The following is a 16,802-nucleotide window of genomic DNA, read 5'->3' as shown; positions in this document are numbered from 1 at the left end:
AGACAGATGGATGAGACAGAGCGTCCCTGTCACCCTGGCATTTATACATGTCCCCTGTCCCGCAGGCCCCAGGCGCTGCCCATGTGGACGCCGCGGGGCTCCACACTTCACTTCTTGTTCTTCTCCTTGGTCAGTTTGGCCTCCTCAGTCTCTAACTGGCCCTTGCTGAGGACCATGCTCTTCTTGCCCAGTGGGGTCTTGAAGTACCAGTCCTGGGTTTACAGGGAGGGAGTTAGTACAACAGGTCAACCCTTGGCTCTCATTGCCCTCCCTCTCCCCTCTCCTCTCTTTAGGGGTCCTGTGTCCTCCTGTCTCGGAATCTGCAGGTCCTATCCCATTGGAGCTCACCTTGCTCCCCACCAAATACTCCAGTCCAGCCAGACATGGCGGCACACCCTTGGAATCCCTGCATTCATGAGGCTGAGTCAGGAAGATTGCTCTGAATTTGAGACCAGCCTGGGCTACCTAATGAGCACAAGGCCACCCTGAACTGCATAGTAAGACCCAGAGTCAAAAGCAAGACAAGACCCTCCAGGACAGAGTTAGCTATCGGGGGATGTCCCCTTTCACCCCAAGGCTTCTTTTCTGGGTCCCCAAGTCATATGGTCTCACCTTCAGGGACTCCTCCTCCTCCCTGTACACTGGGTCCAACTTCGCCAGCTGCTCCAGGAACTCTGAGGGCCTGAGAGGCCGCCTGGACAACTGCAGGAGCCGCCTATCGTTCAGTACGGCATGGGCGGCTTGGACGATGTGACCAGACGTGTAGCCATCGGACACCCTGGCCAAGGCGCTGAGGTCCAGGCTGGGAGTCACCTGTGTCCGGGCCTCTATCAGATGCCTCCAGAGCACTGCAGGCAGTGGGAGGGCGCTGGCGTGAGCAGTAGGGGTGGCCCTCGGGGACCAGAGCTCAGAGTCTCCCAGGGCTTAGAGCCCTGACCCCAGGCAACAGGGCCAGGGTTGGCAGGGGCACAAGGGCCCCTCCGGCCCAGGCTCACCGTAGCGGGAGGCGTAGTCAGGCCGGGGCACGTAGAGGATGCGCTCGTACAGCCGGCACAGCCCCTTCATGTCCGCCAGCTGCGGCTGCTCCGAGGTTCCGATGAGCAGCACCCGGTCCCCTGGACTCAGCAGCCGCACGGCCTTGCCCAGGTCCTTCCTGATGCGCTTTGGGTCCATCTTTCCGGGAAGGGGTCACTCTGGGTGGGGATGTGGCAACCAAGCCCCTGCCCAGCCCACAGTGAAGACCCGCCTGAGGTCTCGGCCCAGTTTCCTGGCCCGGGCTCTGCCCACCTCGGCCCCTCACCTGCCTCTCTTCTTTTGGGATCTTCTTATAGAAATTTTTCTCAGCGTCTCCAATCCAGATGACAGAGGGCTGGAGCAGCTGGGCCACCTGCAGGGACCAGGATAGCCATCAGTGGAAGATGCCCTGGGCAGGGGCCATGCCCCTTCCAGGCAGACCCCAGCTTTGGGCTGACCTGGAGGCCCTGGCTGAACTTCCCACCCTCCCAGGCCTTTGCACACCCACGTTACTCACTGTCAGTCAGAGTCACTGTCCTCTGTGCGGGTAAGGGGAGCACAGTACACTTTATTTATTTATTTTTTTTTTTCTTCAGTGCTTGGGATCAAACTTGGGACGTTGCACTTGCCAGGCAGGCAGGCGCATATACAGCTGAGCTATTTTCCCAGCACCCCCCCCCCCTTTTTGAGAAGGGTCTCACTTTGTAATTGGCTGGCCTTCAACTCCCTATGGAGCCAGAACTGGCCTTGAACATGTGATCCTCCTGCCTCAGCCTCCCAAGGGCTGGGATTATACATGTGCACCACCAAGCCTGGCTATGCCTCATCTTACCATGAAAAGAAACCGCTCTGCCCCCCAGCTTTCCCCCTCAGGGGCTTTGGGAGGACCCCCGCTCCTAGCAGGGCTTGGCAGGGAGACCAGAAACCCACCCCACAGGTGACGCGGGGCACAACGCCCACCCTGCTCTGCCGTCCCAGCCTACGCCCAGAAACTCGAAGCCCCCGGGCTCCAGACCTTGAAGACCATGTGCACAAGCATCTCAGCCCCAGTCTTGCCCAGGTATTTGCCCTGCAGATTTCTAGGTGACAAGTCGAACAGGTTGGCCCCAGTTTCTGTGCACACCGCATGGACCAGCATCTTCTTCCCTGTGCCAGAGGGCCCCACCAGGAGGACAGATCGGATGAGGGGAGCCAGGGAATGAATGTCTGCAGAGCCTAGAGCAAGGAGACAGCCCGAGGAGGTGGATGAGCGGCTCGCTATATAGCTCAGGCTGGCCGCCTGCTCGTGGGAATCCTCCTGCCTCAGCCTCCCACAGCCTGGGATGGCAGGTGCACGACACCACACCTGACTCATTCAATTTCTAGGGTGGTGCCCCAGCAGCCCCTGAGGAAGGCGGAGTCACCCTTGCCTGATCCCAGCCCCTACCCGGCAGGGCCTCTCCTTTCCCCAGACCTCACCCAGCCGGAGGACTCCGTACAAGGCCATGTTCTGTCGTATATCAAACAGGGCAGGCATGGGAATCTTGTTAGCCAACATCAGCGCAGACCCCAGGTAGAGGCAGTCTCCTGCAGGGACAGGGCAGGTGGCCTGGTGTACGGGGCTGTGGGTGACCGCAGGGGACAGTCCCAGGCAGCCGGGGCCAGGTGCTGGCAGGCGCTCACCTACATAGTCTTTCAAGGCCACGTTGTCACTCTTCTTTAGGACACCAGCAATGACAAGCTCTTCATACAGTGAGTCCAGGGTCCTGGAGGGTCAACATGGAAGACCCCAGCAACATTAGCAAGTGAGGGGCAGGGAGGCAACGGGGGCTATGGGCAGAGGAGAAGGGACAGCAGTCTCCTGCCTAGCATGCTGGGTTTTTAGAGGCTAATCTCCTTGGGGTTTTAGCAGTTTCTAGGGTCATGTTCGGGTACATAACGGTCACCTTCCTCTTGGGGAGCTGGTGCAGGCGTGGCACACATCTGGATTCTTTTCATGTCCCTTCCCTCCTCCCTTTCTCCATCACTTGGTCCCCTTCCCATGGCAAAAGACCTCATTTGCTCTTTATTTATAATTTGGGTTTTTCATAGGAGAGAACCCATCCACTAAGCTCGTGTCTGATTGCCTTCACTTCTCCAGGGTCCTCGATGTCCCCTCACGAGGCTCTATCTCTCCTTCTCTGTGGCGCAGTGCTGCTGTGCTACGCAGACACCATGCTTGCTTTATCCAGCCATCACCTGCCGATGGCCATGCAGGCCGCCCCCAGACGTAGCTATGATGAGCTGCGCTGCTGGAATCGGGGCACGTGGGGATCACTGCACTAGGAAACGCTGGCTCCTGCCCACATTTGTGGTCAGAAACACTCACAGCAGACAACAGAACCAGAAGATGTAGAACCAGAAGTGGGTGCTCCGAGGAATGATGGGGACAGAGCAAGGTCCCATCCAGCAGCCCTTGGGGACAACCCCAAACGCCACCACTGGGGTACCCCAGCCCTCTTCCTGAAGCCAACTCTATGCTGAGTCTCCAGGAGAGAATCAGTCAGGGCACTGCTATTGCCGGACTGGGGCCACCAGAAGGGCAGGTAGAAAGGGGTAAGGATGGGTCCCTTGGTGCTGGGGTGGGGAAGCAAGGGACAGATGGCTCTAGAGGACAGAGTTAATGAAGGTGAAGGCTGGAGGAGCCCTGGCCATCATGAGCCCCATTTGAGCCTAGTCTGCACTCTCATTTTCAAAGGCAGGAAGCTGGTGAACAGGGCCAAGGGTCCGGAGAGGTGACAGGACTCTCCCCAGGCCGCCCAGCTGTGGAGCCAGGTCCCCTCTCCAGGCCACGGCTACCTGTCTGAGGTCAGATCCTTTTCCTTCTTCCTCTTCCCAGGCTTCTTGCTAGGCTTCTTCTGGTTGGGAAAAGGCACATGGGTGGCTATCCTCAGCTTCCATCCCCCTTCCCTGGTGTCCCCCTCCCAGCCAGCCGCAGCCCCTCCTCTGCCTTTGGAGTCTTGAAAGGCCTCCCGTCCTCCTTGTCCACAGCCAGACGGAGGTTCTTCAGCTCCTGCCGCATGAGCTCGTCCACCTGGGGACCAGCAGATATAGCAGAGACTGTGGAGGAGGGGCCAGGAGGGGCCCGAGGGGTGTGCTCACACAGAAGACGCAGGCAAGAAGGGCAGGTGGCAGCAGGGACCTGGACTCTTTCCCTTCCTTCCCTCCCCGTCCCTACAAGACAAGGGGGAGCCTTAGGAAGATGGGGTGCCAGGGCACGGGCAGAGGTGGAGGGAAGAAGGCAGGCGGGTGGGGGAAGCGGCGGCCCAGGGCCCGACAGTGCCCCTCACCTGTACACGGAGCTCCGCTTCCACTTCCTTCTGCTTCTCCTCCCAGAGGATTTCAGGGTCAAAGCTCTGGCTGGGGTGTTGGCTCTTGCTCCGGTTCTTCCACACATCTGATTGCACACAAGGAAGGGATGCGTAAGCCGGAGTCTTACCCATATGTGCACACAGGCATGTACACATACACACATGCGCACACGAGCATATGCACATACACACAAGCGCATATCCACACACATGCATACATGCACGTGCACACACACACACACACACAGGTGCTGGAGCTGGGTGCTCTGCCTGTTCCCACCCAGCACTGGTTCTGTCCAGGGCTTCACCCCCAGGCTTGTGGCCACAGGATTCAGACCGAAACCCTTAATACCCTGGCCCACGGGACTGCTGCCACCACATCATGGAACCCCTTTATGTCCACACAGCAGGTGCCTGCTTTCCCATGACCAAGCCCCCAAGACTGACCTGTCCCAGTGCCCTCCCTCTTACTGATGTATTCCTGGTGTCCTGAGGTGATCCCAGGGATAAACTTGGAGGGCAACACTTTCAACATGGTCTCTGCTTCCTAAAACAGAAACACGCCCGGGCCTTGGCCACTCAGCCCCACCAGGGCCATCTCTGCTTCACTCTTACCCTGGCCAGCCCGGTTTGTCCTTGCCCCCCCTGGTGTGGGGGACTGTCTTACCCCCTTCTTGACCTTTTCTTCCTTCCCTTTCTTTTTTTCCTTTTTTGTCTCCTGGTCTCTGTCCTTACTCGTCTCTTTCACCTTCTTCTTGCTCTCCTGGGGCTGCATCTGCAGTTCCATTTTTACCTGCAGCCAGTGAGAAGTGTTTGGAGAGCAGGAGGTCCTACGGGAGTGAGATCTGTGGCCCAGGATGGCAGAGAGCTGGATGCCAGGGGCCAAGGACACTGCCGGGGTCCAGGACAGCAAGTGCGCAGACTGCGCAGGGCTCCTACAGGAAGCGCTGTTCTGAGCTAGGCTGCCACTCACTCCAGTGTCTTGGGGACCTGGAGTCACATGGGCCCAGCCTCTTTCCTCTCGGGGTTCTTTTCCAGGCCTACACCATCTTCTTAGGCACCATCTGCCCACTGTCATGGCCACCTCTGCCTCCATTGGAGCTAGCTCTCCCCACCGTGCCATCGCTCTCAGCCTAACTCTAGACATTCTCTGTGACCCCGGGCTCTATGTGCCACAGGAACCCTCCTGTCCCCACTTCTAAGGTACCTGCTCTGGGGTCTTCTCAGCGAAGATCAGGCAGGATCCACCCAGTGACTCGTCTGGATAATCAGGGAACTGGCCAGTAATGGCGCTGTGTAGACATAAGATGGGCGGAGATAGGTGCTTGGACAGACAGGGCATGGGTGGGAGGGTGGGCAGATGCGTGGATGGGTGGGTGACTGGGTGGGTGGGTGGATAGGATAGATGAATTGGTGGACAGACAGAAGGTAGGATGGGTGGAAAGATAGAAGGATGGATGGATGGGTGGGTGGGTGAGTGAGTGGGTGGATGGACGGATGGATGGATGGATGGATAAGTAACAGCCTGGGTGGATGATGCATGAAGAAATGGTTGGATAAGTAGTTAGATGGGTGGATGAGTGATAGGATGGACAGAGAGATGGAGAAGCTAAAGGAACAGAGAGATAGAAGAGAGAGGAAAGAGATGAGCAGATATGGGATGCAATGGAGAGACTTGTCTAGGGCCATTTGTGCGCTTTCCCCATTGCATCCAGGCATTTTCTTTACTCTCAGGAAGCAGAAAGCAAGCATGGAGCTGGTCTCTACGTTGGAGGCTCCCGGCTTAAGCCAGGTGTGAAGGCACAGGGAAGGAAAGGGCCAGTGTGGGAAAGAAGAGGGCAGAAGCAGCTCAAAGAACGCTGGGGTGGGTGAGAGCGGGGGCCCCAAGGCTCTGGACACTGACCGGCACTCAATAAACCACTGTCGAATTTGCTCCCTCATTTTCTCCCTCATGTCCGGTCCCTGGGTCTCAGCGACACATTCCCGGGCCTTCACCCTGGCCTGGTGGAACTCCTCCTCCATCTCCTTCTGGCGCTGCCTCCGGCTCTCCTCCCTGAGGGTGGCCTTCCTCAGGATGTCCAAGTGCTCTGCCTGGCTGGGCATGGGGAGCTGGGGGCACACAGGGACAGAGGCTGGGGCTGAGGGTGGCGGGCGCACCTGCCCCCCTCCCTGCCAACACACCCACCCGGAACGGCAGCAGGCATGCATCGGGAGAAATTGTGCTCTGTGCGAAGCTCGAAGCTTGTCTGTGTAAATTACCCCAATAATGAGTTTGTTGAAAACATCCACGCTGGCCCCCGCCCACCCCCTTCGCCCCTCCCTGAAGCCTCTGGCCCCAGCCCCCACCACCCCACCCGTGGCCGAGTTGGCAGCCGCTCTTGAAGCCACTTTCCCGCCTCATTGGCTCCCAAATGTATTTTAAATATCACTCTGCGCAGAGACAATTACTGAAAACGCTGAGCTCACACTGTTGATGGGCCCAGGCGGCCAGGCTCATTCCTCACCCACCGCCATGCCATGCCCCCCAACCTCTCCCCACCAGGCCTGGCCCCACCTCCGTCTGCCTGCTCTGCCTCCCAGGGGTCCAGCTCTCCAGACTCCCAAGGAGTCTCTGACCTCCACCCCCACCCAGCAGCTTGTGGTACCCCCGTCTGCCAAGCCTTCCCTTCCCCTCCCGGTCCCAGGCTGGCATTTGCCTCCTGTGTCAACTGAGCCTGTGGGGGGGGGCGGTTCTGCCCAGGGACCCCAGCTCCTATTCCTGCCAGCTCCGGTCTGTCTCAAGTCAGCAGCAACTCCCTACTCCAGGGGACCCCCAGAGAGCACCAAGCAGATTGAAGGGTCTGAACCACTTACCTGCCTGGACACACACACACACACACACACACACACACACACACACCATGCTGTGCACACTCAGCCATCCTCCCTGCAAAGCTGAGAGGGGAATCTGGACCCCAGGACAAGTGGGGAGCTTGTGGCCTGCAGAGCCCTGGCTTGGGTGTGGCCCACTCTATGGCCTGTGCTCCTCCTTCTGCACTGCCACCCTGCAGTCTCTCTGTCCAGCTGGGCAGGGACATAGGTCTAGGGTGCTCTGTGACCCCATCCCCCACACTGGAGAACTCTCAGAGGAGGGACACGAGGGACACATCAGGGTGGCTTTCCTCCCTCAGCTTCTCTTGGCCCAGGATCTCCTGTCCAGTGTGAGCAAGCCCCGAGGGCACTGGGGGCTGTGTGCTGGTGCTGGGCCTGGAGGACCCGCCCCGGGGCCCCTGCTGTGGCAGGGAAGGGCTCACCATGCCAATGAACTCCATCTCCTTGCGCCGGTCCTGCTGGGTGCGTTTCCTTTGCAGGTGACCTTTCCACACCTGGGGTAGGGACACACAGTGCTCAGGGGCCTTCCATGCAGGCACGGAGGGCTGGGGCACAGGCCTGGTGGTCTCCAGGCTTGATGGAGAGGGAGTCCAGGGCATGTAGATGCATACCTCCTTGGCAGAAGCTCCCAAGTTAATACCTCAAGTTTTTGGGTTTGGTTTTGGTTTTTCATGATACTGACACTGGAACCCAGGGCCTTTGCACTGGGCTACATCTCCATCCCTTTTCTGATATTTTACTTTGAGACAGGGTCTCATCTAGTTGCTAAATAACCCAGGCTGGGCTGAAATTTGCTGTCTTCCTACTCAGCCTACCACAGTATGGGCCCGTGTCCTTGCCCACTGCCAAGTGCAGAGCCCCTCCCCAACCACACCCGGCAGGGAACAGCTGGAGCCATGGGTGCGGGTGGGGCCAGTGGCAGAGGGGGCCGACCCGGCACACAGCCTGAGCTGCCTGTTCCCATGCTGGCGCCCCCACCAGCAGGGGCAGCCTCTGGTACTGTCTAGCTGGGTCCTCCAGCTTCTGTGGTTGGTGCAGAATGGCCCACAATACTTCCCTTTTAAGCATGTGCTGGGTGGAGAATTACAAGAGTGGAATGTGTATTTCCACAGCACGTCCTGCTGCCCCTGTCCTGTGCTGAGGACTGCTCCCCTCCTGGCCAGACTCTGCTGTTTCACCCACACACAAGCACAGGTGGGATGCCCAGTGTCCCAAGTGATAAAGTAAACTCTGTCCCTTTAGGAAGGATGTACAAGGGGTGATCGCAAAATACAGGAATTGTTTAACTTTTAAAAAATTACAGGGCTGGCCAGATAGCTCCTCAGATTACAGTGCCTGCTTAGGCAGACGCAGGGACCAGGGTTCAATCCCCAGCCCGACATACGGGCCCTGACCCCCAGGCGCACTGAGACTGATAGAGACTGGGCATGGTGGCACACACCTGTAATCCCAGCGCTTGGGAGCCTCAAAGCAGGAGAATTACTACGAGTCCATTTCTGTAGTGACACCCTGTAGACCCTGCACTAAATACAACAACAACAATAATAATAATAATAATAATAATAATAATAATAATAATACAGCCTGAAGAGATAGCTCAGTGGCATAAGCACCTGCTTGGCAAGCACAAGGTCCTCAGTTTGATACCAGTACCAAAAAAAAAAAAAAAAAAAAAAAATTACAGACCCATTGCCCTGGATCGCTCCCAACACCCGCCCCCTGGCTCTGCTGATGCTGCTCCTGGCTTCTTGACACTTTCTGCAGCAGCTCTGGAGGGCAGTCAGGTGTGTCTTCAGTTGTGCCCTCACGGCTGCCTCAATGTCCTGAATGGATTAGAAATGTTAACTCTCTGTGGTCCTTTGGAGTTGGGAAGAAGTCACACAGTGCCAGTTCCCGTGAAGAAGGTGGATGAGGAAACAGCATTAGAGAGCCTGCCTTTGTGCAGAATGGTGCTCAGCAGCAGCAGTCACCATATCTGTAACCACACCTCCTAAAGACACTCATGAAGGAGGACATCCAGAGCTGCTGCAGAAAGGAGCAGGAAGGGTGGGAGTGGCACGTTGGAAGCGAGGAGGAGGCTTTGAGGGAATTAATGGCAGTGCATCTTTTACTGTAATAAAATTTTAAATTTAAACAGTTACTGAATATCCTTGTAGCCTCACAGAGTGATTATGTCATGGTTTAGTCTTGAGGTCCTGGGGGGAATGGAGACATAGCCTTCCACTAGTAAGCTGGGAGACAGAAATCTTTAAGGCACTGGACTTGAAAGACAGAAAGCAGGAGAGGAGGTGGACTTGCAAGGGAAACAAGGCCTGGCTCATGTCGGCATGGAGTTCTGGAAGGAAACGGGAGCCACTTGGTGATATGTCAAGGATGTGTGGTGCAGCAGCGGCCTCCAGGGCAGAAAGTGGTCTCCTGCTGCCCTGGGAGCTGCCTTGGCCTCTCTGGCTCCTGGCTCTGGCAGCCTGTGGCAGCAGCACTGCTGGGAGTGGCAGAGAGGCCGGGTCTGCAAGGCTTTCCTGAGACCGTGGGAGCAGAGGGCTTGCCAGAGCTGGGCGTGCTGGTGGTTACTGGAGCAGCGCTGGGGCGATGGTGCTGTTTGGATGCTGAAGTAAAGGTGACACTGGGAGGACAGCGCTGTGGGGGACTCAGCCCCAGTTATCAAACTCCAGTTCACCATGATGCGCAGGGTACATTTTAGCGGCTCCTTATGTCTGTTTTACAGTCACACTCCCCCCCCCCCCCGGGGACGGTACTGAGGACCTTGTGTTGCCGTGCAAGTGCTTCTGCTGCTGAGCTATATTCCCAGCCCAATAGTTTTTTGAATAATCATTTATTGTTCTGCTATTCTCTTTCTTACATTTTTTTTTTTTTTTTTTGGTAAAAAATGGCCCAGGCTGGCCTCACATTCTTGGCAATCTCCCTGCCTCAGCCTCCTGAGTGCTAAGATTACAAGTGGGTGCCACCAGGCTGGCCTACTGCTCTGCTATTCTATAAGAATTTTTCCATCCTAACCTTTTTTCACCTTCGTGGTACTAAGGATTGAACCCATGGCCTTCAAGCTGGGCTATAACCCCAACCCTTTTTTTTCCTTTCAATTTTATTTTATTTATTAATTTAGTTTTTCTTTTTTTGTTACTGGAGATCAAACTCAGCAAACTTGTGTTGCCATCCAGGCGCTTATACTGCTGGGATCTCCCCCCGTGCCTCTCCCCACCCAGCCTTTTAAAATTTTTGATTTCAAGTCAAGGTCTTACTAAGTTGCTAAATTACTTAGGCTGGACTTGAACTTGTGCTCCTCCTGCCTCAGCCTCCCAGAGGGCTAGGATTACAGGTGTGCACTGGCATGTCTGACTCTCTGAATCTTCATTACAATGCTCTGCGGCTAGGGCTTTTACCCTACTTCAGATCTGTTTGAGGATTGACATATAGACTGCATATGAAGCAGGGAACACACATGCTAAGTGCCAAAGGCCCCCAGGGGACCCTGGCCGGGGGACAGCAGAGTCCGGGAACCCACAGTCCTATCAGCTGCTGAGCCTGGAAGGCTTCCTGGAGGAAGCGGCCATACCCTGGCCTTCCTTCAGGCTGTGGTTACCTTCTGTATGACCAGCGCTGCCTGGTCCTGACTGAACTTGTGCCACTTGTCCTCGCGGACCTTCCGGTCCCGCTCCTCCTCTCTCCGGATCTCTCGCATGAAGGTGGCTCGCAGCCGGCCTTGTCGCGCACGCTCAGCCCTCTGCACCAAGATGACGGCCTCGGTCCTGTGCAATCCTGGAAGGTTCTGGCTGGGGCAGGAGCAGAGCGGGCGGCCTGAGGGACAGCTTGCGCCCAGCAAGGGCAGACACCAGAGGCCGCACGGGCTGCGGTCCTCCTGGGGGAGTGGGCCCAAAGGGCAGGGCTTCCGTCCCCGGCATCGCCCCTACCTCCTCGATCATCACTGTCCTGGCCAGGATGTCCGCCAGCTTCTGTTGCCACTCCTTCACTGCGCTGGGCTGCTCCAGCCGGAAGTATCTGGGGATCGGGACCTCGAGGTCTGCCTTTGGGACACAGGGGGGGATTCTGGCAGTTGGGCCAGGTTTTGCTCACCGGCCTGTCTTCTTTCCCAGGCCCCCAGGCTGGCCTCGACCTTGGAGTGACTCCCCTGCCTCAGCCTCCCAGTGCTGGATTTAGAGGCTGGCTCAGCCACACCAGTTCCTTGCCCCTTGTCTCAGCAGGGCTTTGGAAGGCCATGCGGAATCTGTGGCCCAAATCTGGCTGTACTCTTGGGCTTTCCCCATGAGCCCCCAACTCCACCCCCACCCCAGCCACCGCAGCACAGCACAGCCTGAGAAATCTGCCTCTTTCCTAGCCGGGTCAGCAAAACGCTGAGGCCGTTTGGGCCGGAGCCATGCCAAAACCGGAGCCTTGGAGAGGGTCTGGGGCCTCCCAGTAGTGCTACAGGGCAGAGTCTAGAATCTGGGGGTACCCCGACAAGGCGGGCCAGGGACAGCAGGCTCGTGGTACAGCCCCCGATTCCAGCGACCAGCAAGCAGGCTGCTGGGTGAGAGAACCCCTCTGAACGGGGTGGGGGGCGCCCTCCCCATTGAGCCCAGCCCGGTCGGTGCCCTTCTCCTTGCCCACCCTCCTCTCCCAGCCCGGGTGCCAGCACCGGCGTCAGCATGAGGTCCTGCAGCACCCGGTACAGGCAGTGCGTCTCGCACAGGTCCACGCGCACCAGCTCATCCTTGAGCTCCAGCACGCGGCCAGCCACGCCGTCCAGCAGGCGCCGCACCAGCAGGCGCTTCTGCGGCTGCGCCATCTGGTCGTAGATGGCGTCGAACTGGCGCAGCAGCCCCAGGTAGCGCAGGTAGAGCGCAGCAAGCCGGAATCGGAAGGCCTGGTGATCCCGGTGGGGCACGGCGTCCAGCAGGGCCTGCTCTCTGCCCAGCAGCTCCTGCAGGGTCCCATGCGAGGCCACCCACAGGCGCTGGTAAGCTCTGGAGGGGCACACACAGGGGCGCTGTGAGCCAGGGGTGGGGGAGGTGCGGGGGGACGGGGGCGGGGCTATGGAGGACATAGAGCTCAGGAGTCCCCATGGTGCCAAGGGGCCTCAGAGAGAGGGGCCGCCAGGGGACTGTGCGGCCACCAGTCTGGCTCAGAGAATGGGTGAGATTTGGGTGCTGGAGACCCCGAGGGGAGTGAGGAGAGTGACCAGGACTCCTGTGAGTGGGACAGGTGCAACATGGCCCCGAGTGGTGGCTGCGGAGTGGGGTGAGGACAGAAGTCCCAGAGCCTGGCATGGTGGCGCACACCTGTCATCTCAGCACTCAGGAAGCTGAGGCAGGGGGATTGCCCGTGTTCCAGGCTAACCTGAACTACAGAGTGACCCGGTCTCAGGGTCCCCAAGGACCCCCAGCCTTCACTTACCCCTCAGACATGGTGTCCACACCTCACACCACCCTTGTCACCTGAGTGTGGAGCCCACAGAACCTCACTGGTTCTCCTGAGCTACAGCAGAACAGCCAGGGCTTAGGGTTCCGACTCAGTGTTCTAAAGACACCTGGGACAGAGGCCTGGGGACGCCTGTCTAGGAAGGGACACAAGGATAGTGGCAGGGTGAGGGCAGGACACCAGGGTGACTTTTCTTGTGCGAGAATGAAATGAAATCGCTGTCAACACTTGAGGTCACCTGAAAGCTGTGAGTTATCCTAAAAGCAGTATTCTGTGGGTTCTCATCTGAGGAAACTTCCTTGCCTCTTTTTCCTGAGGTGAGTTTTGCTGTGCTGCACAGGCTGGTCTTGAACTTCTGTGCTCAAAGGATCTTTCTGCCTCAGTCTCCCCAGTTTCTGGGACTACAGACATGCTGTGAGCTGAGTCGAGCTCCCCAGGCTCCTATGCAATCTGCCTTTACTCTTTTTTTTTTCCATAATTTTATTGATAAACAAATAGCAATGAGACAGTTTCAAATCAAATTGGCAGGACAGTTTCAATAATTAACACATTGTTACTCTTTTTCAAAGCAATTAGTGCTAGGGATGGAAGCTGAGGCCTACACTGAGCATGCGCTCTACCACAGAGCTACATCCTGGGCCTGGACTGTTTCCACTTTTTTTTTTTTTTTAATCTAAGACAGGGTCTCAGCTTTGCTCAGGCTGGCCTCAGACTCATGGTGACCCTCCAGTCTCAGCCTCCTGAGCTGGGATCACAGGTGTGTACCCCACTCTACCCCGGTGGGCTCTGCCATTTCATCACATGGGACCATCCCAGGAAGCCTTGCTGATAGGAGCGAAAGGGGTGGAGCCCTGCAGCCCCCTCTGGGTCGGAGGCTCCTTTGCAGCCCTCTGTGGGATCCCCAGCGGGGTGGGTGGCAGGCCCAGGAGACCAGGCTGCGGAAAACAAGAACATATTACCAGCAGCAGCAGCTGGTTCCCATCAACCAGAGCTGCCTTCTGGTTGTGTGAAATAGAGGTTTATAAATAAGTAAATACATGAGGAACTAGGGGGAACAGTGGGGTTGTCAACTCCAACATAGTTCGCCTTGCCCTTGAACATGCTATGTAGCCCAGGCTGGCCTCAAACTCAGCAGTTGTCCTGCCTCAGCCTCCAAGTGCTGGGATTACAGGTGTCTGCCACCACCTCAGGCTGGCTCAGCAGGTTTCTTATAAACTGGTCAGCCCTTACATTTGTATATCTCCAAAATTAGAAGCTGGGAATAGTGACACACACCTGTCATGCACAATTCTGGGAGGCTGAGGCAGGAGGATCATAAATTCAAACCGCGTCTGAGCAATTTAGCACCTTAGTGAGACCCTCGTATTAAAATTTAAGGGGCCAGGGAGATAGCTCAGTAGAATAAGTGCTTACCTGGCAAGCACAAGGGCCCGAGTTCAATCCCTGGATTGAACAAATAAAACAAAATTACATATATATATATATATATATATATATATATATATATATATATATACAGGCTAGGTGTGTAGTTCAGTGCAAATGCCCTATACTGAAAAAAACCTAACACAAAATACCCACACAGCTCCTCCTAGCATTGCCTTCATACAGGGCAGCATGACAGCCTGTGGGAAAGAGTCACAAGCCTCCAGCCTGTAGGTTACACCCGAGTCCTGGCCTATCAGGCCCAGAGAGGGAGAGAATGGTCAAATGCTTACAGTGTTACTACCTCCAGAAAACAAGGTTTTCAGAAGTATGTTATGAGTCTGACTGTGATAGCTTCAAAAAGTTCCCTTGTCCCCGCGGACCCTGGCTCCCCACCTCTCTTCCCATTCATTCATTCATTCATTCATGCATTTCTGTGTGGCTGCGAAGGATCCTGGGCTCACGTGTGCCAGGCAGGCAAGCTCTCTATCCTGGGTGACACTGCAGCTCCACGTGTCTTTCAAGTCACCAGAGTGTGGGAACAGCTCACTCTATTTCTGGCAAGCTGAGGGTCACTTGGAGCTGCTGGACTTGGTGATGGCCTTGGTGGTGGACACAGTGCTTGGCCAGCTCCCTGGGCAGCAGCGGGCACATGGCCATCTGGGCCTTCCTGGAAGTTGGCGTGATTCAGCCCGAGCACAGGGCCAGCCGCGCAACTTCCCCCGCCAGCTGCTAGAGAAATCATTCACGAGCGAGTTCCTGCGCTCCTTGGCGGAGATCCAGTGTTGGGGTGCACCTGAAGAAGCAGAACTAGCCTGCACCACAGCCTCCGCCTGCCCAAGTGGGGGCTCCAGGAGTCAGAGACAGGGCGAGTCCCCTCCTGGGCTTCTTCCGGGGCTGGCAGACAGTGAAGAAGGGCTGTGTTTTCTTTTCACTGTCATTCACATGCCGCATAATGACATCTTGGGCCACAGACTGCATATATGACAGTGGTCCTGTAAGTTGAAATTGCCTAGTGATGGCTGTGGCCATCTCAGCTTGTGAACGGATACCATGGTGTTCCCACAGGGATGAAATTGGCTAATGATGCATTTCTCAAAACATGTCCCCGTCGTTATACTACATGTGGCCACATAGCCAAGTTAAAAAGAAAAAAGCAGCAGCTTCTCCACCTGCAAAGTTAACACATTAACTTCCTTATGTAAACACACAAGCATCTGTGTTTAACAACCAGGGTCAGTGACACGTGCCTCTTGCTTTTGTACAGTGCATTCCTGTGCAATTGTGGAGTAGCTGAATCTGGGCTCTGGTCACCATTCCTTTTTTTTTTTTTTTAATTTTATGTACTTGGTACAGGGTCCCACTATGCCGCTCAGACTCATAGTGATCTTCCTGTTTTAGCCTCTCCATTGCTGGGATTGCAGGTGTGCGCCAACATGCCCGGTCTCGGTGCAGGGTCAGCTTGACATGTGGTATCAGGGATTAAACCTAGGTCCTTGTGCTTGCCTAAGCAGGTGCTTAGACCACTGAGCTGTCTCAGCAGCCCCACTGGTCCTTTTTTATTTTGTGGCCAGCTCACCTGGCCCTGGGGGTGGGCCTGGTGCGGCATGCAGTGCTGGGGATTGAACCATGGTCCCTGTGCTTTGCCTAAGCTTGCCTAAGCAGGTGCTTTAGACTGCTGAGCCATCTCGCCCGCCCCCATTCCTTTCTTTTTTTTTTTTTTGGAAGAAAAGGTTTATTTAGCTCACAGTTTGTGAAAGTTTCAGCCCATACTGTGCTGGTTCTAAGGCAGAGTGACACATGGCAGAGGGCCCCCATTCCTTTCTTAATGGGCATTTTGGGCTTGCTACCTGCAATTAGTCTGTGCTGTAGAAAATCTGCATCTTAGATCCCTGTGTGAACATAAGGAGCAATTCCTATGATAGGACAGCTGGTTGCAGGGTTTGTGAACCTAACTGGGTGGTGGTTCTCAGAAAGTCTGCAGCTATTCAAGGTTGCGGGGGCCCCAGTCAAGCTGGGTGAGATGCCTGCTTGGCACCCTAGTATGTTTTTCAAGGTGCCCAGTCCCAGAACCCCTACATCTCAGGCAGAAGCGACAAACATCAGCAGCCAAGAATTGGGGCAAGGACCATGGAGGAGGAGCCCCAGGGGCTTGCCCAAAGCCAGGGCAGCCCAGGTAGGCATTGCTTGATCAGACCATGTGACAGCTGCCCATGGAGTCTCTCTGCATGCAGGGTCTCTACACAGTAGGCAAGCCCTTGGGGCTGGAAGTGGTTTGGTGGTCTAAGTGCCTGGCTGGCAAGTACAAGGATCTGAGTTCAATCCCTGGTACCGCATGCTGTGCTGGCCCTGGACCCTAGGTACACCACACCAGCCACTGAAACCAGGCATGGTGGCACGTGCCTGTAATCCCAGCACTGTAGAGGCTGAGACAGGAGGATCACTAGGAGTCCTAGCTGTGTAGCAAGACCCTGCACCTAAATAATTTTTTTTTTTTTTTAAAGCAGCTGGGGTTGGCAAGATAGCTCAGTGGTTTAAGGGACCTGCTTAAGTAAGCTTAGTAGGTACAGGGGACTGTGGTTTGATCCCTGGCACCATACGCTGTGCCAGCCCTGCACTCAGGGTGGGCAGAGCAGGCCAGAAAAAAAAAAATGGATTTAAGAAAAAAAGTAGGCAAACCCTACTGGGCATGGTGTCATAAACCTGTGATCCCAGCACTCAGGAGGCTGA

General features: G+C 56.1%; 1 protein-coding gene across 1 annotated transcript; it reads right to left on the bottom strand.

Moving 5' to 3' along the window:
- Positions 1-31: 31 nt before the first annotated feature.
- On the bottom strand, positions 32-12,634 carry Iqca1l (IQ motif containing with AAA domain 1 like). The gene is made up of 19 exons (XM_023712742.1): positions 12,624-12,634; positions 11,866-12,193; positions 11,141-11,254; positions 10,813-10,998; positions 7,637-7,708; positions 6,247-6,452; positions 5,551-5,635; positions 5,011-5,136; positions 4,815-4,890; positions 4,323-4,429; positions 3,983-4,066; positions 3,832-3,890; positions 2,677-2,759; positions 2,473-2,580; positions 2,030-2,229; positions 1,301-1,387; positions 996-1,173; positions 613-848; positions 32-212 (listed from the first exon to the last, which is right to left on the bottom strand). The coding sequence occupies exons 1-19, from the start codon at positions 12,632-12,634 to the stop codon at positions 108-110; spliced, it is 2,451 nt and encodes an 816-aa protein (XP_023568510.1). The 3' UTR covers positions 32-107.
- Positions 12,635-16,802: the final 4,168 nt, after the last annotated feature.

The sequence above is a fragment of the Octodon degus genome, unplaced genomic scaffold, assembly GCF_000260255.1.
Source record: "Octodon degus isolate 3935 unplaced genomic scaffold, OctDeg1.0 scaffold00027, whole genome shotgun sequence".
NCBI lineage: Eukaryota > Metazoa > Chordata > Mammalia > Rodentia > Octodontidae > Octodon > Octodon degus.
The sequence above is the reverse complement of the archived record's forward strand: the minus strand, read 5'-3'. Positions and strand labels throughout refer to the sequence as shown.